Below are 25,502 nucleotides of genomic sequence, written 5' to 3'. Positions count from 1 at the left end.
TTCATTGTGTTTTTGTGAGTGTGTGCATGAGTGTGTGAGTACATCAAAACTTCAACAACAAACACAACATTCAGTTACATTTTTATTTATTTATTTTTTGTTTACCCAGGATCTGGGTTATATTTTTCACAAACACACAAGTGCATTAATGTATTATTACATTTTTACTAAGAAAAAAAAATAAAAACAGCTTCCACCAAAACAGCTTCCACCAGCAGGTTCAAATGTAAACAGTAGGCCGAAACAGGAAAACCCTCCTCGGAAAACACCCTATTTTTAGCGCGGTCATTTCCAATGGCCTTCACCTGGAGAGGGTTTTCCAAGTCCAGCGCTATTTTTAATCTTTAAGCTATTGCTAGTCGAGAAGCCGACAAAAGTTGCCTCCCTTGGCGGGAAAATTGAAACACTGGGACCGAGAAGAATGGGTACCCGCCTCCAAAACTGTAGGATCTTCTCTGTCAAGTTGGAATGAAGTTGGAATAATCTGACCAATGAGATTGCAAGATCGCCTAAATATTATTCCAACTTCATTCCAACTTCATGGGTGCTTAACCAATGAGAGAGAAGAAAGCTTTTGTAGGACAAAAATACCAACAGATTTTCCCGAAGAGTGCGACTTGGTTTCGGCCGCCATCTTGCAAAACATCGCGCTTGACATTTCTCGGGGAAGATTGATCCATGCGAAGCTTTTTGTTGTTATAAAAGGTGGGTGAATGATGTGTTTACTGAAGAAACTAATCAACCAGTGCAATTAGTTAACGTATGCTATTCGTGCAAATAGTAAAACAGACAGAAGTCGAGTGGGTGGAGGGTATTTTTTCTGTGTTGTACACGAAGCGAAGTGTGTACTTCTGGTTCCTGTCACCAACGTGGATGTTGATTTGAAGGTAGGAAATTTGAAGTTGGCTAGCCTTTCGTAATATTTTGCAGCTCTATCTGTAAAAGTGTAAACCAAATTGTGATTTCCACATTAAGTACTTATTGTATGTCCATTTAAAGAGGTTGTGACTTTCTGATGACACTGATGCGAGTGAAATTAAATTAGATTTGCCTTATCGTACGTAGGCTCGACATTCGTAGCTCTATCTGTAAGACTGTGTAAACAAAATTGAGATTTGCATATTAAGCACTCAATGTATGTCCATTTGAAGAAATTGTTACTTTCTGCTGCAATGTGTTATTATATTTATTTATCGTTCCCATTGTGACTTGTGCAGACGGTCCACACGATCATCCCATCATCATCAGAGATTCTCAACGTCAGAGACTGTAAAAGTGTAAGTCTTTTTAAGTATTCTTTGTGTGTGTGTGATTGCTTTTTTGTTTGTTTGCTGCATGCATTAGCCCGTTGTTCTGAGATGGGTGATGGGTTATAGTCAGTGTACCAGAAAAAAGGAAATCTTGTCGTAGTCGTACACATCTTCTTAAACTGTTCATATATTTATTTCATAAATTTTTCCCAAAGAAGCAAGGGGTAGGTAGACCTGCTGCTCAAAATGCAAAAACTAACAGACCAGGTTTGATAGTGATACTCATGCGAGTGAAATTGAATTAGCCTTATCGTAGGCAAGGAGAGTACGTACATTATGAAATTTGTGTCTGTGAGTGTGATTGACTCATATTGCTTGCCAAAAATGTCACAAGCATTTGTTTTTAGAATCTACATGTACCCTCGTAAAATAAGCTCCATACTTCATTAGCACAAATATTGACCGCTTCCGCACCTCTTAGATAAAATAGACTAATAGTGTATTTGACATCAGGCAGTTAGTTATCTCTGATTTAATCAAATATTGAGCACAGAATTGCAGATTATATGCTTAATTTTGTCTCTCCAGTGTTCCAGTTACAGGAATGGCTTTGTTTAATTTATTCAGTGTTGGATAGTAAAACCTGAGGTGTCTTACTTACTTTTAGTCTTAGTGGCCAAGTCTCACATGTGTGAAAATGTCTCGCCCCGTCTGGGGCATGCACTCTCACGGAAACGCCCGGAAAGAAGGGTAACTGAGTGAGTAAATCAAATGCAACCATTGTGCTTATGATAACAGATGCGGTTAGACTACGCTATGGTTTAAACCTGGATCTTAGCTGTGTTCATCATAGTAATTTCATCTGCTTTACAGAAAACATGCAATTCAAGCGCCTCCCTAGCACTGGCAGCAAGCTGCTGCCAGCTTTCCGGCGCCTGCCTGGCAGCGGTGCTCTACTTCTGCAGAGTACCGCTGCCACCTCCTACCAGACCCCTCCTGAGGGGAACTGTCCCCCTTTTGGGGAAATTCTGCAAGCAGCCAAGGCTGCAGTGAGGGCCAAGGGGGGCTCCGTGGCTGACTGGATGGCAGTGATGGGGCAAGCGACGTGCCACTTTGGCCGCTACCGAGGCTGCACCTTTCTCTGGATGCTGGAGAACTGCCTCGGGTATGCGGCCTACATCGCAGTGGACGTCAAGCGGGAGAGGAGTTCAGACGCACCCCTCAGTAAGAACAAAAAACTCCTGAGGGAGTACGTCCTCAGCTTCCAAGAGGGGAGGGAGGCGGTGCGTCTGAAGGAGGAGGCGCAGAGGGAGAAGGAGGCAGCAGAGGATAGGAAGCGGCAGCCTTCAAGTGCCAGCCAACCATCCGGCTTGGTGAAGGCTGCCCAGGCCTTAGTTACAGGTCGCCCGCTCTCCACCTCTGCTCTGGCAGCGAGAGCGGGAAAGCTACTTCGGCCTGCACTAACGGTATGTGCTTGTGTTATTATAACTTGTGATCTTTTGAATTGTCTGTGTTTATTTGAGGCAGGGAGGACTCATTATTGTACAGGTATCTCTGATAATTTCAGCACAAAATTCCCTGTTGTTGACCTTGCCTGGAATATGTAATTTGATAATACAGTACTTGTAACAGTAACATATTTGTTTTTCAGAAGTGGGATTGTTTTTTTATGCATTCTTTCTACATTTTGTCATGCTATGCTGCATTTGCTATTGATCGCTCTATATGCTGTTCCCAGGTCAAGCCCAAGATTCCTCCTACTGCCGTCCCACGCAATACCACTTCTGGCTATGGTTAAGTTTCATGGCGAAAGGCTGGCAGGAAAATACGGCAGAAGCAGAGCTAGCTACAATAGTGTTTATAGGTTTTTCTGTTTTCCAGCATGACCCAGGCCACCTTCTTTAGTTTGTTTGTTTGCTTAACGCCCAGCCGACCACGAAGGGCCATATCAGGGCGGAGTAAAATATATGACCTTACTGAGAGAATGCAAGTTTCCAGTACAAAGGACTTAACATTTCTTACATACTGCTGGAATAAAATCTGCTTTAGTTTCTGTGTGCATAACATATAGTGTGGATGTGTGGCTGTGCGGTTTAATTTTTTGTTTCTAAATCCTTTTTGGGCTTGCTTATGTGTGTCTGACCTTTGTGAATTTTCTTGTTACCTGCATGTTTTCAATAATAAAGTATTGATAACTAACAAGAAGAAAAAAAGGCTTAAATCTAAAACATCCTTTTGCACTCAAAAGGTATGATTTCATGCCAAAATTCCTGTGGTGTAATGGCTACACACTGGCCAGTTACTGGTCAGAGTTCCAGGTTCCAATCCTGGCAGGAATCATTGCATCAGTCTTCTTTTGGCAAAAAAGAGGATGTGACACAACGTTTTGTAGTTCTCACGCCCCTTCACTGTCAACATAAAGACGTCGCTGTCGTCTGCTTTCCTCTTTTTACAAACACTAGTGATGGCGGTGTTGAGAGCATACTTGGCAACTTCACCTCCCTTCTGCTGCTTCTCATTCATGGCCACCTTTTCATCCTGTTTGCGGTCTCGCCTGGGGCAGGCACAGATGCGGACCTCGATTGCCCTCCTCCCCAGCACGATGTCGTCGTGTTCCAGCGTGAACACAATGTGGATTGGACGTCTGTTGGGCCCGCACACACAAGACCCAAGGCACATAAACTGAAACAAATTTGTGACCTATTCCGATCCAGCCTGCGGCATTTCGTAGGGGATGATGACGGAATGTCTCAACGTCGATGCGTCTCCCATATAGCGTGCCATCTTGTGTTCACACCGCACAAGATGGTTGGCAGCAGGGATGTTTTTCTTGATGTCGTCGTTCGCGTGATTTGGACGTCTTTTCACCACCTCCTGACAGTGTTCTGGTTTGGAGAAAACGGGCATTCTATGGATATAGGCACCTTGGGGAGCTTGGTTCTCCGTCTTGAACCGCACAGGACACGTTGTTGCCATTCAAACATACAGTTCCTTCAGGGCTGCCGAATGCATCCATGTTGTTGACTTTGTTTTTTTGGACGGAGGGGCGAATGATATTTCGAATTTGTAGTCCCCTGCGTAGTCAGTGAATTCTAGCACAGCAGATGTGTTGGTGTGTGGCATTGTGAGACCCCCATTGCTGTCATCATTTTGTTTGTTTGTTTGTTTGCTTAACGCCCAGCCGACCACGAAGGGCCATAACAGGGCAGTGCTGCTTTGACATATAGCGCTGAACCGATTTTTTTGTCTGGATCCACTACCAGTAACTCTTCCTTATCTTCTCTAGTGTTTTTAGCCGCGATTATCTCCCCTCCTCCGTGCGGTGCGCCGGCAAAGCCGGCGTACACCCGGCATATCCGGGTCCCCGGCACATCCGGGTATTCGGATCGACTTCTTTCCGGCGCAGCCGTACTCGGCGAAGCGGGTATTCATATAGTGTTTGATATGTATGTGGATTTTTGTGTGTCCATGGTCTCTTCAGCAGTGAATGCTATTCGAGACCGATGTGAATTGATGGGATTGTATTGGTGTTACAGAACAACTTCACTCCTGCTGCCTGCATTCCGGCGTTTTGCCAATGACAAGGGGGAGGCCACTACCATTATGATGGGTGACTCCCCCGAGGCCCTCATCTTTCTTTCTTTATTTGGTGTTTAACGTCGTTTTAAACCATTCAATGTTATATCGCGACGGGGAAAGGGGGGAAATGGGATAGGGGAAATGGGATAGGGGAAAGGGGGGCGGGGGGGGAGATGGGATAGCGCCACTTGTTAATTGTTTCTTGTTCACAAAAGCACTAATCAAAAAATTGCTCCAGGGGCTTGCAACGTAGTAAAATATATTTGTTTGTTTAACGCCCAGCCGACCACGAAGGGCCATATCAGGGCGGAGTAAAATATATGACCTTACTGGGAGAATGCAAGTTTCCAGTACAAAGGACTTAGGAACCTTATATATACATACAACTGTCCGCGACAATGCCCCCCAAGTTGAGCATAGACATCCGTCTACACGGCAAAAGATCCCTCCTCAACGCATGCCCGGCTGAGGTAGTCGGCTCCCACGTTGCGACTACCGGGAATCACCCGCACATGACAAAACAAGCAAACAAAAAGATATGCATTATTCCTGTAGCATGCACGTCAAAAATGTACAAAAACTGTGTTTCTTAGCCCCCGAAGGTGTAGATCTTAACAGTTATGCCTGTGTTCTTGAAGACTTCCTTGATTATCTCAAGGACGGCGCTCCAGTTCAGCTCGTCCAATCCACATCCGATCTGCGGCATGGCCAGGGAAGCGACATTGTTCTGCTTGCAGTGGTCCCTCATAGCTTCCATGGAGGTTGGTTGGTTGGTTTTTGGGGTTTAATGTCTCTTCAGCAGATGCTAGCTGCTATTCGAGACCGCTTCCATGGAGGACCGCAGCGTTTTGTAGAAGGGTTTGTGAAAGTAGCGTTTCTTGGTGATCATGTAGTAAACGTAGGAAGCACCTACCTGTAGTACAGCTACCTCTCCCACCTTCTTGTTTTGTGCTCTAAGTTGATCAACTTTTCCAAACGATTGCTTGAAGTAAACGGCAATGCCTTTTCCCATCTCAAGATCTTCACTGACGCAGTGGGCCATAGCATCATCAGGTTCACAGCTGAAAAGGTCGCCTCTGATCTCTGTTAGCTCAAACCCCACAACAGGTTGACCCTGTCGCCATTGTCTGTCTCTGTACAACTTGAGAAGATTGGCGTGGTACAGCTTCTCACGTCCGTAGATCCGAATCTTGTAGTCGGACTCGCCCTTCTTCTCCAGAACGTCGAACGGTCCCTGCCAACACAACTGCAGTTTGTTCTTCTGCGGGGGGACGCGCCTCTACGCCAATTAGGGGGCGCGAGGATTGCCTAAGTTGACACAATTCGTCAAACTACTATTTGATCATGTTGCTTACCACTAGTTGTTGGGTTCAATATCGGCTGTTGGCTGGGTAGCATCGGGTAAATTCTTTCTCATGTTAGTTGAAGTGCAGTGAAGCTGTAAATACATTGTATTTGTGAACTTGCGCAACAAAAAAGTCAAAGCAAAACCCTATATGTCAAACAAATTAGGTTCTTTTAAAATTCAAATCTTAAAATAAAGACCAGACTCCTTCAAAAACCCAAAAAGAGCTGAAGAGCTGATCTCTGTAAAAATACTTTTCAAGCTCGAGGTGCCAAAATACTTTTCTCGTCAAAAGTCCACGTTTGGGTCCTGACAGGAATTTGGTGTACCCGAGTGCTTGTTTGATATGTATGTGGATTTTGATTTTTGTGTGTCCATGGTCTCTTCAGCAGTCAATGCTATTCGAGACCGATGTGAATTGATGGGATTGTATTTGTGTTACAGGACAACTTCACTCCTGCTGCCTGCATTCCGGCCTTTAGCCAATGACAAGGGGGAGGCCACTACCATTATGATGATACAGCACCACAGGCTATTGATACAGCACCTCAGGCTGTGATAGAGCACCTCAGGCTATGATACAGCACCGCAGGCTGTGATAGAGCACCACAGGCTATTGATAAGCTTTGATGAGCTTTTATTTTCTTGCCAGTGTTATTGTTCAAGTTCTTCTGTACTGATAATAACAATAATACTCCCACACGTCCAAGAAAGCGCACGTATTGGACGAAAAACGAGGAGGAACAATTTTACAAGGCAGTGCAGCACCTCGGGGTGGGGCGGTGGATGCAGATCCAATCACAGCTGCAGACCAACCGCACCAGGCGGCAACTAAAAGACAAATGGCAAACAATCGTCAAAACTCAATATAACCAGTTATCTTCGTGGTCGGGTGACTCCCGAGGCCCTCATCTTTCTTTATTTGGTGTTTAACATCATTTTCAACCATTCAAGGTTATATCGCGACGGGGAAAGGGGGGAAATGGGATAGGGGAAAGGGGGGGAAATGGGATAGCGCCACTTGGTTTTTTTTGTTTTTTGCAGAGGAGTTTTATTTAACAGTTTTCAAGCAATGCTGGACGCGTTACTGGCTATCCTCGGCCACAAGTCAGCGCACTCCTTGGCCACTGGACCTGTGATGGCGCTGCCTTTAATTTCTCCCTTGACGTTCACTATGACCCCAGCGTTGTCCTCAAACACTATGAACGTTCCATCCTTTCTCCTGATGGCTTTCCTCTGTCTGATAACTACTGCCGGCATTGCCTTCTTCCTGAGCTCAGGCTTTCCCTTCTTGACGGTAGCCACGAACATATCCCCGGATCCGGCAGCAGACATTCTGTTCAGTGCTGCCGAATGCGTCCATGTTGTTGACTTTGTTTCTTTGGACGGAGGGGTGAATGATATTTCGAATTTGTAGTCCCCTGCGTAGTCAGTGAATTCTGGCACAGCAGATGGTGTTGGTGCGTGGCATTGTGAGACCCCCATTGCTGTCATCATGAAAAGGACTGGTAGCTAACAGATGATATTGCTCTGAGAGTCTGGACTCATATCCGCCGTGGAGGACGCCAAAGGGATCACAGGGATCACAGGGTTAAGCCTGGAAGAATTCACATGGCCGAGTCACAATCTACAAATTTGTTATGCGTGTCACTTGGCCGAGTGTCACTCTGCCGATATGTCCACATAGTTGAGAGCCATGTCTTTTAAGTCCCAGTTTGCCGAAAGAACACGGATAGTAGTAGTCCTTGTATTGTACATTATTATTATCAAAGCAGGTCATTTCGAGTGATATTGTACATAAGAGACGGAGTTAGGAGACGAAGTTTCGCTGGTAATATCGTGGAGTAATTCTGTAATAGGGTACTAATACTAGGTAGTCACCGTAGTGTATGTCTGTTATTTATGTATATTTATTTTCTAAATGACTTTCTCTGAGTTTGTTTTTTTTAATCTTGATTCGAAAATTAGAGGAAATAACCTGGACAATTTCAGCGTCTCCTAATTTATAATTTTGTAAACATGGGTTATCCTAGAAGGACTAGCAATCCACGTGTAATGTCTTGTCCATAGTTAAATAGCCATGAGATGGCTCTTCGCAGTCGGCTTGGCTCTAAACAACATGAAATAAAATAAAGTGGCACACATAAAAAGTGGGCACAGTGGGAGTCGGCCAAGAGGACGGTACTTAAAGGGTTCTACCACGCTCGGAAATACATGTTTTCCATGCAAAAAAAGGTTTAAATTGCCTAAGTTGACACGCACGGTCATTGTAAGTGTCACAATTCGTCAAACTACTATTTGATAATATTGCTTACCACTAGTTGTTGGGTTCAATATCGGCTGTTGGCTGGGTAGCATCGGGTAAATTTTTTCTCATGTTAGTTGTAGTGCAGTGAAGCTGTAAATACATTGTATTTGTGAACTTGAACAATGCTGTTGGTGTCACAGTGACATAATGCGTAATGGTTTGTCATTGTCAAAAGTCCACGTTTGGGTCCTGACAGGAATTTGGTGTACCTGAGTGCTTGTTTGATATGTATGTGGATTTTTGTGTGTCCATGGTCTCTTCAGCAGTGAATGCTATTCGAGACCGATGTAAATTGATGGGATTGTATTGGTGTTACAGGACAACTTCACTCCTGCTGCCTGCATTCCGGCGTTTTGCCAATGACAAGGGGGAGGCCACTACCATTATGATGGGTGACTCCCGAGGCCCTCATCTTTCTTTCTTTATTTGGTGTTTAACATCGTTTTCAACCATTCAAGGTTATATCGCGACGGGGAAAGAGGGGAAATGGGATAGGGGAAGGGATAGAGCCACTTGTTAATTGTTTCTTGTTCACAAAAGCACTAATCAAAAAATTGCTCCAGGGGCTTGCAACGTAGTAAAATATATTTGTTTGTTTGTTTGTTTAACGCCCAGCCGACCACGAAGGGCAATATCAGGGCGGAGTAAAATATATGACCTTGCTGGGAGAATGCAAGTTTCCAGTACAAAGGACTTAACATTTCTTACATACTGCTTGACTAAAATCTGCTTTAGTTTCTGTGTGCATAACATATAGTGTGGATGTGGCTGTGCGGTTTAATTTTTTGTTTCTAAATCCTTTTTGGGCTTGCTTTTGTGTGTCTGACCTTTGTGAATTTTTTCGTTACCTGCATGTTTTCAATGATAAAGTTTTGATAACTAACAAGAAAAAAAAAGGCTCAGATCTAAAACATCCTTTTGCACTCAAAAGGTATGATTTGATGCCAAAATTCCTGTGGTGTAATGGCTACACACTGGCCAGTTACTGGTCAGAGTTCCAGGTTCCAATCCTGGCAGGAATCATTGCATGTCTTCTTTTGGCAAAAAAGAGGATGTGACACAACGTCTTGTAGTTCTCACGCCCCTTCACTGTCAACGTAAAGACGTCGCTGTCGTCTGCTTTCCTCTTTTTACAAACACTAGTGATGGTGGTGTTGAGAGCATACTTGGCAACTTCACCTCCCTTCTGCTGCTTCTCATTCATAGCCACCTTTTCATCCTGTTTGCGGTCTCGCCTGGGGCAGGCACAGATGCGGACCTCGATTGCCCTCCTCCCCAGCACGATGTTGTCGTGTTCCAGCGTGAACACAATGTGGATTGGACGTCTGTTGGGCCCGCACACACAAGACCCAAGGCACATAAAGTAATGAGGATATTTGCCAAATCGCCTGGGGCAGGCACAGATGCGGACCTCGATTGCCCTCCTCCCCAGCACGATGTTGTCGTGTTCCAGCGTGAACACAATGTGGATTGGACGTCTGTTGGGCCCGCACACACAAGACCCAAGGCACATAAAGTAATGAGGATATTTGCCAAATACCATCTTGTAATATAAAATTAGTTTGTGTCTGCTCCGTCTTTCTTTTAGGTTACAAAATCCGCTTTCTTTATACAGCTTTTCGTGGCTGGTGCCGCGTACACCACCGATTATAGTCCGAATGGCTTCCAAATGTAATTTTTCCAGTGCAGTTGACCAGTACTCGGTGCAGTTGTCCCATAGGATGTCTGCATAGTCAAAATGTGGAAGAACAAAGGATTTGTACATAGTTTCCAGACTTTTACGATTTAATCTGTATTTGTAATATCTTAAGCAATTAATTAAGAGGGTGACCTTTTTCACGATGCTTCTCACTTGGAAGTCCCATTTACAATTATTCTGCAAAATTACGCCAAAATGTTTATGTTGGTTCACGTTTTCCAAAACAATATTATTAAAAATGATTGGTTCGGTTGGTATATTATCACGTTTTATGTCTAACAATTCCGTTTTTGCTTCGTTAAATTTAACTTTCCACTGTTTTGCCCAGGTACTAATTTTATTTAGGTCTGCGTTCAAAGTCTGCGCTCGTCTAATTGGATCTTCTAAGGACATGGACATGCTCGTGTCATCAGCAAACAACTTTATAACAGATTCAATATCATTCACAATGTCATTAATATATATCAGGAATAACAAGGGGCCAAGAACAGAGCCTTGTGGAACACCTGCCGGGATACATTTTAATGCAGACTTAGCACCCTTAATAACAACAGCCTTGTTGTTGCCATTCGAACATACAGTTTCTTCAGGGCTGCCGAATGCGTCCATGTTGTTGACTTTGTTTCTTTGGACGGAGGGGCAAATGATATTTCGAATTTGTAGTCCCCTGCGTAGTCAGTGAATTCTGGCACAGCAGATGATGTGTTGGTGTGTGGCATTGTGAGACCCCCATTGCTGTCATCATGAAAAGGACTGGTGGCTGATGAACAGATGATATTGCTCTGAGAGTCTGGACTCATATCTCCCGTGGAGGACGCCACAGGGATCACAGGGATCACAGGGTTAAGCCTGGAAGAATTCACATGACCGAGTCACAATCTGCAAATTTGTTATGTGTGTCACTTGGCCGAGTGTCACTCTGCCGATATGTCCACTTAGTTGTTTGATATGTATGTGGATTTTTGTGTGTCTATGGTCTCTTCAGCAGTGAATGCTATTCGAGACCGATGTGAATTGATGGGATTGTATTGGTGTTACAGGACAACTTCACTTCTGCTGCCTGCATTCCGGCGTTTTGCCAATGACAAGGGAGAGGCCACTACCATTATGATGGGTGACTCCCCCGAGGCCCTTATCTTTCTTTATTTGGTGTTTAACATCGTTTTCAACCATTCAAGGTTATATCGCGACGGGGAAAGGGGGGAAATGGGATAGGGGAAAGGGGGGGAAATGGGATAGCGCCACTTGGTTTTTTTGGTTTTTTGCAGAGGAGTTTTATTTAACAGTTTTCAAGCAATGCTGGACGCGCTACTGGCTATCCTCGGCCACAAGTCAGCGCACTCCTTGGCCACTGGACCTGTGATGGCGCTGCCTTTCATTTCTCCCTTGACGTTCACAATGACCCCAGCGTTGCCCTCAAACACTATGAACGTTCCATCCTTTCTCCTGATGGCTTTCCTCTGTCTGATAACTACTGCCGGCATTGCCTTCTTCCTGAGCTCAGGCTTTCCCTTCTTGACGGTAGCCACGAACATATCCCCGGATCCGGCAGCAGGCATTCTGTTCAGGGCTGCCGAATGCGTCCATGTTGTTGACTTTGTTTCTTTGGACGGAGGGGCAAATGATATTTCGAATTTGTAGTCCCCTGCGTAGTCAGTGAATTCTGGCACAGCAGATCATGTGTTGGTGCGTGGCATTGTGAGACCCCCATTGCTGTCATCATGAAAAGGACTGGTGGCTAACAGATGATATTGCTCTGAGAGTCTGGACTCATATCCGCCGTGGAGGACGCCACAGGGATCACAGGGATCACAGGGTTAAGCCTGGAAGAATTCACATGGCCGAGTCACAATCTACAAATTTGTTATGCGTGTCACTTGGCCGAGTGTCACTCTGCCGATATGTCCACTTAGTTGAGAGCCATGTCTTTTAAGTCCCAGTTTGCCGAAAGAACACGGATAGTAGTAGTCCTTCTATTGTACATATTATCATAGCAGGTCATTTCGAGTGATATTGTGCATAAGAGACGGAGTTAGGAGACGAAGTTTCGCTGGTAATATTGTGGAGTAATTCTGTAATAGGGTACTAATACTAGGTAGTCACCGTAGTGTATGTCTGTTATTTATGTATATTTATTTTCTAAATGACTTTTTCTCTGAGTTTTTGTACTGTTTTTTTAATCTGGATTCGAAAAATAGAGGAAATAACCTCGACGTTTTCAGCGTCTCCTAATTTATAATTTTGTAAACATGGGTTATCCTAGAAGGACTAGCAATCCACGTGTAATGTCTTGTCCATAGTTAAATAGCCATGAGATGGCTCTTCGCAGTCGGCTTGGCTCTAAACAACATGAAATAAAATAAAGTGGCACACATAAAAAGTGGGCACAGTGGGAGTCGGCCAAGAGGACGGTACTTAAAGGGTTCTACCACGCTCGGAAATACATGTTTTCCATGCAAAAAAAGGTTTAAATTGCCTAAGTAGACACGCACGGTCATTGTAAGTGTCACAATTCGTCAACCTACTATTTGATAATGTTGCTTACCACTAGTTGTTGGGTTCAATATCGGCTGTTGGCTGGGTAGCATCGGGTAAATTCTTTCTCATGTTAGTTGTAGTGCAGTGAAGCTGTAAATACATTGTATTTGTGAACTTGAACAATGCTGTTGGTGTCACAGTGACATAATGCGCAATGGTTTGTCATTGTCAAAAGTCCACGTTTGGGTCCTGACAGGAATTTGGTGTACCTGAGTGCTTGTTTGATATGTATGTGAGCTTGGGAACGACAGTTACGGTACACATGCACTTGTGTGCATCCGTGTGAACTCGTGGTACCTCTGTGCTATTAAGGATTCAAACCTGTACTATCGGGGATCCATTAAGGTTTCCGAGACTGAGTTTCATTTCTATTGAATTGGTCTCGCGGAATAGCCGATTCTAAAATTTGCATAGGTAAAACGATTGCTTTTTTGGTACAAGCCTCTGGAGTAAATTTTGTGATTTAATGTTTTTGTGAACGGGAAACAATTGACAGGTGGTTTTATTCCATCTCCCTTTTTTCCTCCGCAGCGATGTAAATTTGAATAATTGAAAGTGACGTTAGACACTAACTAAAGAAAGTGGGGCTGCCCGACACCCCTCGAGTTGAATATATGTTAATCTTGTGACACCGGCGTGCAGGATGTGGACGCTAAAACTGTGTTTTTGATTGGAATCTTTGAGGGAAGAAGACGTGTATTTTGTGCGTGTTTCCTTAATGCCGTTGTGTGACATGTCTGTCACGGGCTGACATCTTTTCGGGATGTGAGAATTCTTTTGCTGGTACAATTTTCTTTCTGTAAATGGGTAAGCAGTGAGAAGAATAGTACGCTGCTTGGGGAAAGGATTTATTTGAATGTTCAAGTAGATTGTTTTGTGAGTTGGAATGTTTGGGAAGACTTTTGTTTGTTGAATGCTTTAGAAAACCGTTGTTTGAGAGAACGGTATTGTAGGCATGTTATTTGGTAGGAATGATGTGTTTTGTTGTTCAACGAGTTAGCTTGTGGTAGTTGAAATTGTTGATTTGTTTACGTATGCTTACGGCGTGCATTCTGTGGTTTGCAGGATGGTGGAGCGTGCGACGGGGTTCTTTTTAGTTAGGTCTTTTCTTTCTAGAGGGGTCTAGGTTAGATTCAGGTCTTTTCTTTTCTAGAGGGGTCTAGTTAGATTCAGGTCTTTCTTTTTTTAGTGGGGCGTAGATTTGTTTCCGTAGACTAGATTTCGTTAGAGGGGAGCAGTTAGTTTTAGTGGAGAGATTTTGGTCAGGTCTTGTTAGAGTTTTTGTAGATTTGGGTTTTTTTGAAGACTTGTTTTTAGGTTGCTTTTTTAGATTTCGTTTGTTTTAGATTAGAGTCTCATTGTGGTTTTTTTGGATTAAAGTTGAGAGCGAGGATTTAGAGTAGAGTGTAGTTTGGGGGAAGGATTTAGTGTGTTTTTAAAGGGTAGCTTTAGAGGGAGAATGTAGTTTTAGAGTGAAGAGTTGAGAGCATTGTTTTTTTGGAGTTCCTATACATTGAAAGTTTTGTATTTGAAAGTAAACCCCCGTTATTCCACACATTCCCCATTTCATTGTATGGAATAAAAGAACCTGGTTAATATAACTTGTCGTTTGCTCGAGTGTTTGAGCTCGGTAAGAGGAAAGTAAAATGGCACGCGGTTACATTTGGCGCTGCGGAGCAAGGGTGGGTAGGGGGTGTTACTGTGAGGGCTAGGATTAGTGTAGGTTAGGGGACCCCGTCGCACAGGGAGAGGATGGCAGGCATGCAGTCCAGACGCGGGCTGGTGCGGAGGAGACAGGCGTGTGAGAAGTTGGAGGGAGTCCGGGCGTGACGTTGACGGATGCGGCTTTGTAGTCAACATTGCCTTTTAGTCTGTTAATCCGTGGAAGAAAGGATTACAGTGATTAACATTTCCTTTTACTCTGTTAGTCCACAGAAGAAGGACTTCAGTGATTAACATTTCTTCGGACGTTTGTGAAAGACTGTTTGCACACCGTGCAAAGAGACAGAGTTGGGGAGTGGACCATCCCTGGAAAAGTGTGTTTGATTATGTTGTGTTGAGTTGAATACGGACATGTGTAGTATGTTTGATTATGCTACATGGTGATGTGATGTGATTACTAACACTTTTGGTTGTATGTATGGGTGTTAGTGTGGTTTTTGTTGCAAGCCGTGTGCTTGGGGCGTGAGTTATGCGCTTGCCGGTTAATTTGTTTCAAGGAAACATGGTGAACAACATTTTCATGTTGAAATACCGACATATCAAACATATCGAACATATTGTGAAGGATGGAGAAGGATAGTGGAGGAAGGAAGGATAGTGAAGGAGGGAAGGATAGTGAAGGAAGGAAGGATCGTGAAGGAAGGAAGGATAGTGAAGGAAGGAAGGATAGTGAAGGAAGGAAGGAAGGATTGTGAAGGAAGGAAGGATTGTGAAGGAAGGAAGGATTGTGAAGGAAGGAAGGATAGTGAAGGAAGGAAGGAGAGTGATGGTGAAGAAGAGAAGGATATATATTATATTAAATTTGATATGCGGTAGACAGGGTGCTGGGACGCATTCAGACTTGTATCATTTACCACAAGGACGCCTAGTTGGTGGTGGTATTTGACGGGTTTTATGCTGTCTTTAGTTGACAGATTACTCCAATAGATGGGGTAGGGTATAATTAGATTTTACAAGTTCTACGTTGTTTCTAGTCAATAGACTACTCAAACATATTGAGTGGGTTGTGACTAGATTTTAGATTTTGTATTCTTGAGATTAGTTGGTCACTGAACTTTAATTGGGTTGAGTATGGCGTCTCCAGCCTCCTACGCCTCAGGAGCAAAGTATGCTACCTGTAAGGAATTAGATGACCTTTTTCTACCTTTTTGCTCTCTGCTATCATTTGGTTTGTCTTTACTGTCTTCTCCGCTCTCACTTTTACTGTCTCCTCTGTTCTCACTTTCTATTTTTCTTGGTATTTTTTAGAATTTTTGAGTTCTGGCGCTTACTGATGTCTTTGTTAGAAGACAGTGTGTACACTGGTTTTGTTTATTAGAATTAATATTAGTGGATTTTTGAAATAGATTCTGAAGGATTGTATGGTTGCCTATGAATACTCCTGTTGAATGGTTTAATTGTGATGAGTGACATTAGGTTATTGCTGATTTTTGACCAAAGGTTTGATATTCTGGGTGAGTTTTAAGGACTTCCAGTTTTTTCATTGCCTTGGCAAGTGGTCATTTTGTTAGTTGATTAGAAGATTGTGTTGCCAAGTACAGTTGGGATACAAAGAGGGGACATGCATTGATAAATCGTAAAGGTTGTCAGTATTTTGTTCTGATGTATGCTCAAGAGAGATCAGATGCTTTGATAAATCGTAAAGATTGTCAACATTTTGTTCTGATGTATGCTCAAGAGAGATAAAATATTTGATAAGTCGTAAAGATTATCATTATTGGTTATCTGGCAAGTGGTGAACATAATTCTTTGTAAAGTGAACCATGGAACTGCCTCTGTTAAAGATGAGTTGTGATTTTTTTTGTCAACTTGTGTGAGTTGGATGTCGACAGGGGATAGGATTATTGGCACTGGAAGGATTATGTGAAATTTGTATTTCAGAACCTATTAGTTTTAGAGAAATATTGTATTAGTCAGTTGATGGTTGTTTTTGAAATGATTTGAGGATGGAGAATATTATGTTCTTGGGAGGTTAAATATGTTTTTGAATTTTTCTGATTCTGGCATGTCGCCAGGAGACGACAGTCTAAGTTGGGGAGGATGTGAGCTTGGGAACGACAGTTACGGTACACATGCACTCTTGTGCATCCGTGTGAATTCAAACCTGTACTATCGGGGATCCATTAAGGTTTCCGAGACTGAGTTTCATTTCTATTGAATTGGTCTCGCGGAATAGCCGATTCTAAAATGTGCATAGGTAAAACGATTGCTTTTTTGGTACAAGCCTCTGGAGTAAATTTTGTGATTTAATGTTTTTGTGAACGGGAAACAATTGACAGGTGGTTTTATTCCATCTCCCTTTTTTCCTCCGCAGCGATGTAAATTTGAATAATTGAAACGTTAAGACACTAACTAAAGAAAGTGGGGCTGCCCGACACCCCTCGAGTTGAATATGTGTTAATCTTGTGACACCGACGCGCAGGATGTGGACGCTAAAACTGTGTTTTTGATTGGAATCTTTGAGGGAAGAAGACGTGTATTTTGTGCGTGTTTCCTTAATGCTGTTTTGTGACATGTCTGTCACCACGGTCGGACATTGTTTCGGAATGTGAAAATTCTTTTGCTGGTAGGTTAATACAATTTTCTTTCTGTAAATGGGTAAGCAGTGAGAAGAATAGTATGCTGCTTGGGGAGGATTTATTTGAATGTTTATGAAGATTGTTTTGTGAGTTGGAATGTTTGGGAAGACTTTCGTTTGTTGAATGTTTTAGAAAACCGTTGTTTAAGAGAAACGGTATTGTAGGCATGTTATTTGGTAGGAATGATGTGTTTTGTTGTTCAAAGAGTTCGTTTGTTGTAGTTGAAATTGTTGATTTGTTTACGTATGCTTACGGCGTGCATTCTGTGCTTTGCAGGATGGTGGAGCGTGCGACGGGGTTCTTTTTAGTTAGGTCTTTTCTTACTAGAGGGGTCTAGTTAGATTCAGGTCTTTTCTTTTCTAGAGGGGTCTAGTTAGATTCAGGTCTTTCTTTTTTTAGTGGGGCGTAGATTTGTTTCCGTAGACTAGATTTCGTTAGAGGGGAGCAGTTAGTTTTAGTGGAGAGATTTTGGTCAGGTCTTGTTAGAGTTTTTGTAGATTTGGGTTTTTTTGAAGACTTGTTTTTAGGTTGCTTTTTTAGATTTCGTTTGTTTTAGATTAGAGTCTCATTGTGGGTTTTTTGGATTAAAGTTGAGAGTGAGGATTTAGAGTAGAGTGTAGTTTGGGGGAAGGATTTAGTGTGTTTTTAAAGGGTAGCTTTAGAGGGAGAATGTAGTTTTAGAGTGAAGAGTTGAGAGCATTGTTTTTTTGGAGTTGTTTAGTCCTATACATTGAAAGTGTTGTATTTGAAAGTAAACCCCCGTTATCCCACACATTCCCCATTTCATCGTATGGAATAAAAGAACCTGGTTAATATAACTTGTGTCGTTTGCTTGAGTGTTTGAGCTCGGTAAGAAAGAGGAAAGTAGATTGGCACTCGGTTACATGTATGTGGATTTTTGTGTGTCCATGGTCTCTTCAGCAGTGAATGCTATTCGAGACCGATGTGAATTGATGGGATTGTATTGGTGTTACAGGACAACTTCACTCCTGCTGCCTGCATTCCGGCGTTTTGCCAATGACAAGGGGGAGGCCACTACCATTATGATGGGTGACTCCCCCGAGGCGCTCATCTTTCTTTATTTGGTGTTTAACATCGTTTTCAACCATTCAAGGTTATATCGCGACGGGGGAAATGGGATAGGGGAAAGGGGGGGAGATGGGATAGCGACTTGGTTTTTTTTTTTTTTTTTTTTTTTTGCAGAGGAGTTTTATTTAACAGTTTTCAAGCAATGCTGGACGCGCTACTGGCTATCCTCGGCCACAAGTCAGCGCACTCCTTGGCCACTGGACCTGTGATGGCGCTGCCTTTCATTTCTCCCTTGACGTTCACAATGACCCCAGCGTTGCCCTCAAACACTATGAACGTTCCATCCTTTCTCCTGATGGCTTTCCTCTGTCTGATAACTACTGCCGGCATTACCTTCTTCCTGAGCTCAGGCTTTCCCTTCTTGACGGTAGCCACGAACATATCCCCGGATCTGGCAGCAGGCATTCTGTTCAGACGTCCCTTGATGCCGTGCACAGCAATCACGAACAAGTTCTTGGCGCCTGTGTTATCGGCACAGTTGAGGACAGCACCCACAGGGAGACCCAGGGCAATGCGGAATTTACCTCCAGCGGAACCTCCTCTTCCTCTCTTCGACATGTTGAATTTTTGCTTGGAACTAAAAGGCGGAAGTTGTCATAGCGCCACTTGTTAATTGTTTCTTGTTCACAAAAGCACTAATCAAAAAATTGCTCCAGGGGCTTGCAACGTAGTAAAATATATTTGTTTGTTTGTTTGTTTAACGCCCAGCCGACCACGAAGGGCCATATCAGGGCGGAGTAAAATATATGACCTTACTGGGAGAATGTAAGTTTCCAGTACAAAGGACTTAACATTTCTTACATACTGCTGGAATCTGCTTTAGTTTCTGTGTGCATAACATATAGTGTGGATGTGTGGCTGTGTGGTTTAATTTTTTGTTTCTAAACCCTTTTTTGGCTTGCTTTTGTGTGTCTGACCTTTGTGAATTTTTTTGTTACCTGCATGTTTTCAATAATAAAGTATTGATAACTAACAAGAAGAAAAAAAGGCTTAAATCTAAAACATCCTTTTGCACCCAAAAGGTATGATTTGATGCCAAAATTCCTGTGGTGTAATGGCTACACACTGGCCAGTTACTGGTCAGAGTTCCAGGTTCCAATCCTGGCAGGAATCATTGCATGTCTTCTTTTGGCAAAAAAGAGGATGTGACACAACGTCTTGTAGTTCTCACGCCCCTTCACTGTCAACGTAAAGACGTCGCTGTCGTCTGCTTTCCTCTTTTTACAAACACTAGTGATGGTGGTGTTGAGAGCATACTTGGCAACTTCACCTCCCTTCTGCTGCTTCTCATTCATAGCCACCTTTTCATCCTGTTTGCGGTCTCGCCTGGGGCAGGCACAGATGCGGACCTCGATTGCCCTCCTCCCCAGCACGATGTTGTCGTGTTCCAGCGTGAACACAATGTGGATTGGACGTCTGTTGGGCCCGCACACACAAGACCCAAGGCACATAAAGTAATGAGGATATTTGCCAAATACCATCTTGTAATATAAAATTAGTTTGTGTCTGCTCCGTCTTTCTTTTAGGTTACAAAATCCGCTTTCTTTATACAGCTTTTCGTGGCCACCGATTATAGTCCGAATGGCTTCCAAATGTAATTTTTCCAGTGCAGTTGACCAGTACTCGGTGCAGTTGTCCCATAGGATGTCTGCATAGTCAAAATGTGGAAGAACAAAGGATTTGTACATAGTTTCCAGACTTTTACGATTTAATCTGTATTTGTAATATCTTAAGCAATTAATTAAGAGGGTGACCTTTTTTACGATGCTTCTCACTTGGAAGTCCCATTTACAATTATTCTGCAAAATTACGCCAAGATGTTTATGTTGGTTCACGTTTTCCAAAACAATATTATTAAAAATGATTGGTTCGGTTGGTATATTATCACGTTTTATGTCTAACAATTCCGTTTTTGCTTCGTTAAATTTAACTTTCCACTGTTTTGCCCAGGTACTAATTTTATTTAGGTCTGCGTTCAAAGTCTGCGCTCGTCTAATTGGATCTTCTAAGGACATGGACATGCTCGTGTCATCAGCAAATAACAGATTCAATATCATTCACAATGTCATTAATATATATCAGGAATAACAAGGGGCCAAGAACAGAGCCTTGTGGAACACCTGCCGGGATACATTTTAATGCAGACTTAGCACCCTTAATAACAAGCCTTGTTGCCATTCGAACATACAGTTTCTTCAGAGCTGCCGAATGCGTCCATGTTGTTGACTTTGTTTCTTTGGACGGAGGGGCGAATGATATTTCGAATTTGTAGTCCCCTGCGTAGTCAGTGAATTCTGGCACAGCAGATGATGTGTTGGTGCGTGGCATTGTGAGACCCCCATTGCTGTCATCATGAAAAGGACTGGTGGCTAACAGATGATATTGCTCTGAGAGTCTGGACTCATATCCGCCGTGGAGGACGCCACAGGGATCACAGGGATAAGCCTGGAAGAATTCACATGGCCGAGTCACAATCTGCAAATTTGTTATGTGTGTCACTTGGCCGAGTGTCACTCTGCCGATATGTCCACTTAGTTGAGAGCCATGTCTGCCGACAGGATTTAAGTCCCAGTTTGTCGAAAGAACACGGATAGTAGTAGTCCTTGTATTGTACATATTATCATAGCAGGTCATTTCGAGTGATATTGTGCATAAGAGACGGAGTTAGGAGACGAAGTTTCGCTGGTAATATTGTGGAGTAATTCTGTAATAGGGTACTAATACTAGGTAGTCACCGTAGTGTATGTCTGTTATTTATGTATATTTATTTTCTAAATGACTTTTTCTAATACATAAAATCCGAAGGCAACAAAAAACTAAAAGCAAAACCCTTTTTGTCAAATAAACTAGGTTGTTTTAAAATTCAAATCTTAAAAATAAAGACCAGACTCCTTCAAAAACCCCAAAAGAGCTGACCTCTGTAAAAATACTTTTCAAGCTCGAGGTGTCAAAATACTTTTCTCGTTGATCATACAGATCAGCACACTCGGTGAGAAAATGACTCACAGTAAAAGCAGATGAACATGAGTGAGATAAGTGTGACCAGTATGTAACTTGAAGCCATAAAGGAAGTGGCTTTAAAAGGTCCTCAAGCTGTGCAGGCAGCGGGAGGAGGAGAAGAAGACGGCTGCTGTGCGGCCCGTCCAGTCCCGGACTCCAGGTGCTGTGGTGCGGCTGGCCCTGAAGGCGGTGCGACGACTTGGGGGGGATGTCAGCAACAGGCAGCAGGTCCTGGGGCAGTGCGAGTTCCAGCTGGGGCAATACCGGAACAAAAACTTCTGGTGGATCCTCGGCAATGCCTTGGGATATGCAGCCTACTTGCAGTGACGATGATCACGGACCACGACTTTCGTCACAGCGACGTCCCCCTTAGTGCCAACAAGCTGCTTCTGAAGGAGTACCTGGAGAGCTTCAGGGAGGGCCGAGAGGCCATTGCCCACAAGCGGTCCCAGGCTCCTCGGGTACCAGGTAAATACAAATATAGTAATTTTGTATCATACGGCGTCATATTTTATTTGAGTTTATTAAAAGTTCAGAGTTCACCAATTCAAAGAATATCAGCAACTTGCACCAGTCTGTGTTTACACTAGCAGTAACAGACAATGACGTGTCTCAAGTCGTGATGTGCTGTATTTCTTGAGATAAAAGTATTGTTTTGTGAGCATTCTTCTTTTCTGTACAAGTTCAATTCGTTCTTGTTGTTATTGAATCATATATATATATAGACCTGAAGGACTTCAATTCCACCGCAACCCAGCCTTGGCCCCGCCCAGCATGGATCCTGTCCGAGCCCATCAGTGGTTTCTCCGCGTCTATGGACAGGTTGGTAGGACAGTGTTTAATATTTTACCATCAAATGTAGAAAAAGAAAGAAACTCCAACCTTTGTTTATTTATAAACAAAATATACTCATTATGATCACCAAGAGAACCAAAAATGGCCAATGCTTATTCTTGCTTGGAATTGGATGTCTTGTTAATTAAATATTCTTTTTTTTTAATTTTTTTTAGCTTGTCTTCGCCATTTGCCAGCCACCTGGAGAGTAGGCCTGCCTGATGTGGACCAGCTGTAGTCAGTGAATTCTGGCACAGCAGATGATGTGTTGGTGCGTGGCATTGTGAGACCCCCATTGCTGTCATCATGAAAAGGACTGGTGGCTAACAGATGATATTGCTCTGAGAGTCTGGACTCATATCCGCTGTGGAGGACGCCACAGGGATCACAGGGTTAAGCCTGGAAGAATTCACATGGCCGAGTCACAATCTACAAATTTGTTATGTGTGTCACTTGGCCGAGTGTCACTCTGCCGATATGTCCACTTAGTTGAGAGCCATGTCTGCCGACGGGCTTTAAGTTCCAGTGAACACGGATAGTATTGTACATATGTGACCCTCCACCACGAAATGAGTCGCATGTCACCTCACGCGGTTCTGCGCTAGGCATAATATAAGTCAGGGGGGTGTCTAGTAACAGTGTGAGTGTCACCATAGTCGCAGGCTTATAACTCGAAAAGTGTTCGCGTTTTTCTAAAACGGTTTTCACCACTGGATAGAGAATAAAAACCTCTGTAAGAAAATGTAAAATTATGAAAATCATGAAAAGGTGACATGCGACTCATTCCGTGGTGGAGGGTCACATATTATTATCATAGCATGTCATTTCGAGTGATATTGTGCATAAGAGACGGAGTTAGGAGACGAAGTTTCGCTGGTAATATTGTGGAGTAATTCTGTAATAGGGTAATAATACTAGGTAGTCACCGTAGTGTATGTCTGTTATTTATGTATATTTATTTTCTAAATGACTTTTTCTCATAGTTTTTGTACTGTTTTTTTAATCTGGATTCGAAAAATAGAGGAAATAACCTCGATGTTTTCAGCGTCTCCTAATTTATAATTTTGTAAACATGGGTTATCCTAGAAGGACTAGCAATCCACGTGTAATGTCTTGTCCATAGTTTAAGATTTAGTTAAATAGCCATGAGATGGCTCTTCGCAGTCGGCTTGGCTCTAAACAACATGAAATAAAATAAAGTGGCACACATAAAAAGTGGGCACAGTGGGAGTCGGCCAAGAGGACGGTACTTAAAGGGTTCTACCACGCTCGGAAATGCATGTTTTCCATGCAAAAAAAAGGTTTAAATTGCCTAAGTAGACACGCACGGTCATTGTAAGTGTCAGTGTCAATTCGTCAAACTACTATTTGATAATGTTGCTTACCACTAGTTCTTAAGTTTTGAATCTCCAACAGCCGATATTGAACCCATTTCTTACCCAAAACAAAGCTATTTCTGTTTGGATCTTGCCGGAAGTTGTCTGCTAGGCGGAAAGCGTGACGTAGCTGTAACCACACTCTCTGTCAACCATAGACGTGATCTACGTAGTCTAGTTTCATTTGGTAGTGAATCACCTTTGGTTATAGGCCTCATATTCTTAGTTACCAAAAAGCACACTTTATTTGGCTTGTTTTGTTCAATTGGGTTTTTTGGGGGATTGTTTTTTAGACTTCGTTTGTTTTAGATAAGAGTTTTATCGTGTCTTTTGATTTTTTTGGACTATAGTTGAGAGTGAGGATTTAGAGTAGAGTTTTGGAGTGTAGTTTGGAGGGAGGATTTAAAGTGTTGTTTTAAAGCGTAGTTCTAGAGTGGGATTCTAGAGCATAGCTTTAGAGTAAAGGATTTAGAGTGTTGTTTTGGGTTGTTCTAGTTTTAGAGAGTAATACATTGGAAGTTTTGTATTGAAGGTAAACCCCCGCTTTCCCACACATTTCCCCTCACCATCATATGGAAATAAAGAACCTGGTAATTTAACCTGTGTCACATCACCAGTCCGCGTCCGGACTGCATGCCTCCCATCCTCTCCCTGTGTGACAGGGTCCCAGTCCGGGCGTGACATTCACGGAGGCGGCTTTGTGTTTAACATTTATTTTTAGTCTGATAGTCCGTGGAGGAAGGACTACAGGGATTAACATTCTTCAGACGTTTATGGAGGACTATTTGTATACCGTGCAAAAGGAAAGAGTTGGGGAGTGAATCATCCCTGGAAAAGTGTGTTTGATTGTGTTGTATTGATTTGATATTATGACCGACGTGTAATATGTTTGATTACGATACATGGTGGTGATGTGATGTTAGTTAGTTAGTTAGGTGTTGCTTTTCGGGTCCAGCGGACCATAATAGGCCAAATCAGGACCCCACAAGTTAATCATTGCACACTTTTAGATTAAAACACTTCTAATACATAAAATCCGTAACGTCACCCGAAGGCAACAAAAAAGTCAAAGCAAAACCCTATATGTCAAATAAACTAGGTTGTTTTAAATTTCAAATCTTAAAATAAAGACCAGACTCCTTTAAAAACCCAAAAAGAGCTGAAGAGCTGACCTCTGTAAAAATACTTTTCAAGCTCGAGGTGCCAAAATACTTTTCTCGTTGATCATACAGATTGGTGATGTGATGACTAATACTTCTGGTTGTGATGTATGAATGCTGGGTGGTGTTGTGGTTTTTTTGGGGGGTTGTCAGTAAGAACTTGGTTTGACTTGCGTTATTCACGTGTTGACAAGTTTCCAGACCTGTTTACCCCCATAAGTGTTTTGGAGTAATGCTCAGCCCCAAAAATAGTAATCCTGGCACAAAAATAGTAATCATCCAGCATTTGTCGCCAATTACAACGCACATGACAACTGTGTCTGCGAAACGCAATCATGCACCTATATCGATCATTCACAAACAAAACACATCAGTCAGTTTTTGTAGTCATCATAATTTCAAAGAAGATCACACATGCATCACTGATTCTTTTTCTTTTGCTCGCTGTAGGCCTTTTTCAGCGTGTCAAGCGCTTCTCTACTGTACTTGCGCTTGCCGCATGAGTGAGGGCGAGACTTCACCACTAGAAGGCTCTCCAGCGTCTCATCAGACAGACATGATCTCTGGTCAGTCGTGTGCTTTTTCACCCCATTTTACCATTGAAAAAAAACAATGCCAAACATTTGAATTAATAAAAAAAAAATTATTTTTTATTTTGTTAAATTTTTTTTTTAACTTTTTTTCTTTTTAATGAAAATCGTAGTCTTGACATGGATAGCGGAATGGCGTATTTTTTGCAGAAAATCGTAATAAATTACGCCAAAATCGTAAGGGTAAACAGGTCTGAGTTTCAAATGACCTTCTGGGTTATAAAAAAATGTAAACACCAACACAGGTCAACTCGACAAATTACCAACATTTTTAAATTTTACACATTTTAAAATACCAACATGGATGAATCTGGTTTTACTCTGTTTATTTTTTTTTGACATTTTCAATTTTTGTTAATGCAATCACAAAGAGATAACTGAGCATGAGGATAGATTTTGAGGGTAGTATTAATCAGCCCGTTTTGTCCGCCCT

The 25,502-nt window shown here is 42.6% G+C and overlaps 5 protein-coding genes across 5 annotated transcripts; all 5 read right to left on the bottom strand.

The window, feature by feature from the left end:
- Positions 1–3,587: 3,587 nt before the first annotated feature.
- On the bottom strand, positions 3,588–4,615 carry LOC138974475 (tumor protein p73-like). Its single transcript, XM_070347195.1, is given in 1 exon segment — positions 3,588–4,615. A coding segment is annotated over 1 exon segment (786 nt). The 5' UTR covers positions 4,374–4,615.
- Positions 4,616–5,226: 611 nt separating this feature from the next.
- LOC138974474 (uncharacterized) lies at positions 5,227–7,668 on the bottom strand. The gene is made up of 4 exons (XM_070347194.1): positions 7,292–7,668; positions 6,996–7,005; positions 5,685–6,108; positions 5,227–5,609 (listed from the first exon to the last, which is right to left on the bottom strand). The coding sequence occupies exons 1-4, from the start codon at positions 7,666–7,668 to the stop codon at positions 5,419–5,421; spliced, it is 1,002 nt and encodes a 333-aa protein (XP_070203295.1). The 3' UTR covers positions 5,227–5,418.
- An 18-nt stretch (positions 7,669–7,686) lies between these two features.
- On the bottom strand, positions 7,687–11,740 carry LOC138974473 (uncharacterized). Its single transcript, XM_070347193.1, has 4 exons — positions 11,523–11,740; positions 10,761–11,030; positions 9,469–9,960; positions 7,687–7,771 (listed from the first exon to the last, which is right to left on the bottom strand). Exons 1-4 carry the CDS (start codon positions 11,738–11,740, stop codon positions 7,687–7,689), a joined length of 1,065 nt encoding a protein of 354 aa, XP_070203294.1.
- A 6,489-nt stretch (positions 11,741–18,229) lies between these two features.
- Positions 18,230–18,709, bottom strand: LOC138972565 (large ribosomal subunit protein uL14-like). The gene has a single exon (XM_070345217.1). It carries the CDS (start codon positions 18,665–18,667, stop codon positions 18,245–18,247), a length of 423 nt encoding a protein of 140 aa, XP_070201318.1. The 5' UTR covers positions 18,668–18,709; the 3' UTR covers positions 18,230–18,244.
- A 473-nt stretch (positions 18,710–19,182) lies between these two features.
- On the bottom strand, positions 19,183–19,590 carry LOC138974472 (tumor protein p73-like). Its single transcript, XM_070347192.1, has one exon. The coding sequence runs from the start codon at positions 19,588–19,590 to the stop codon at positions 19,183–19,185; it is 408 nt and encodes a 135-aa protein (XP_070203293.1).
- Positions 19,591–25,502: the final 5,912 nt, after the last annotated feature.

Source organism: Littorina saxatilis, linkage group LG8, assembly GCF_037325665.1.
Source record: "Littorina saxatilis isolate snail1 linkage group LG8, US_GU_Lsax_2.0, whole genome shotgun sequence".
Classification (NCBI taxonomy): Eukaryota; Metazoa; Mollusca; class Gastropoda; order Littorinimorpha; family Littorinidae; genus Littorina; species Littorina saxatilis.
This window is presented reverse-complemented; position numbering and strand designations above follow the sequence as displayed.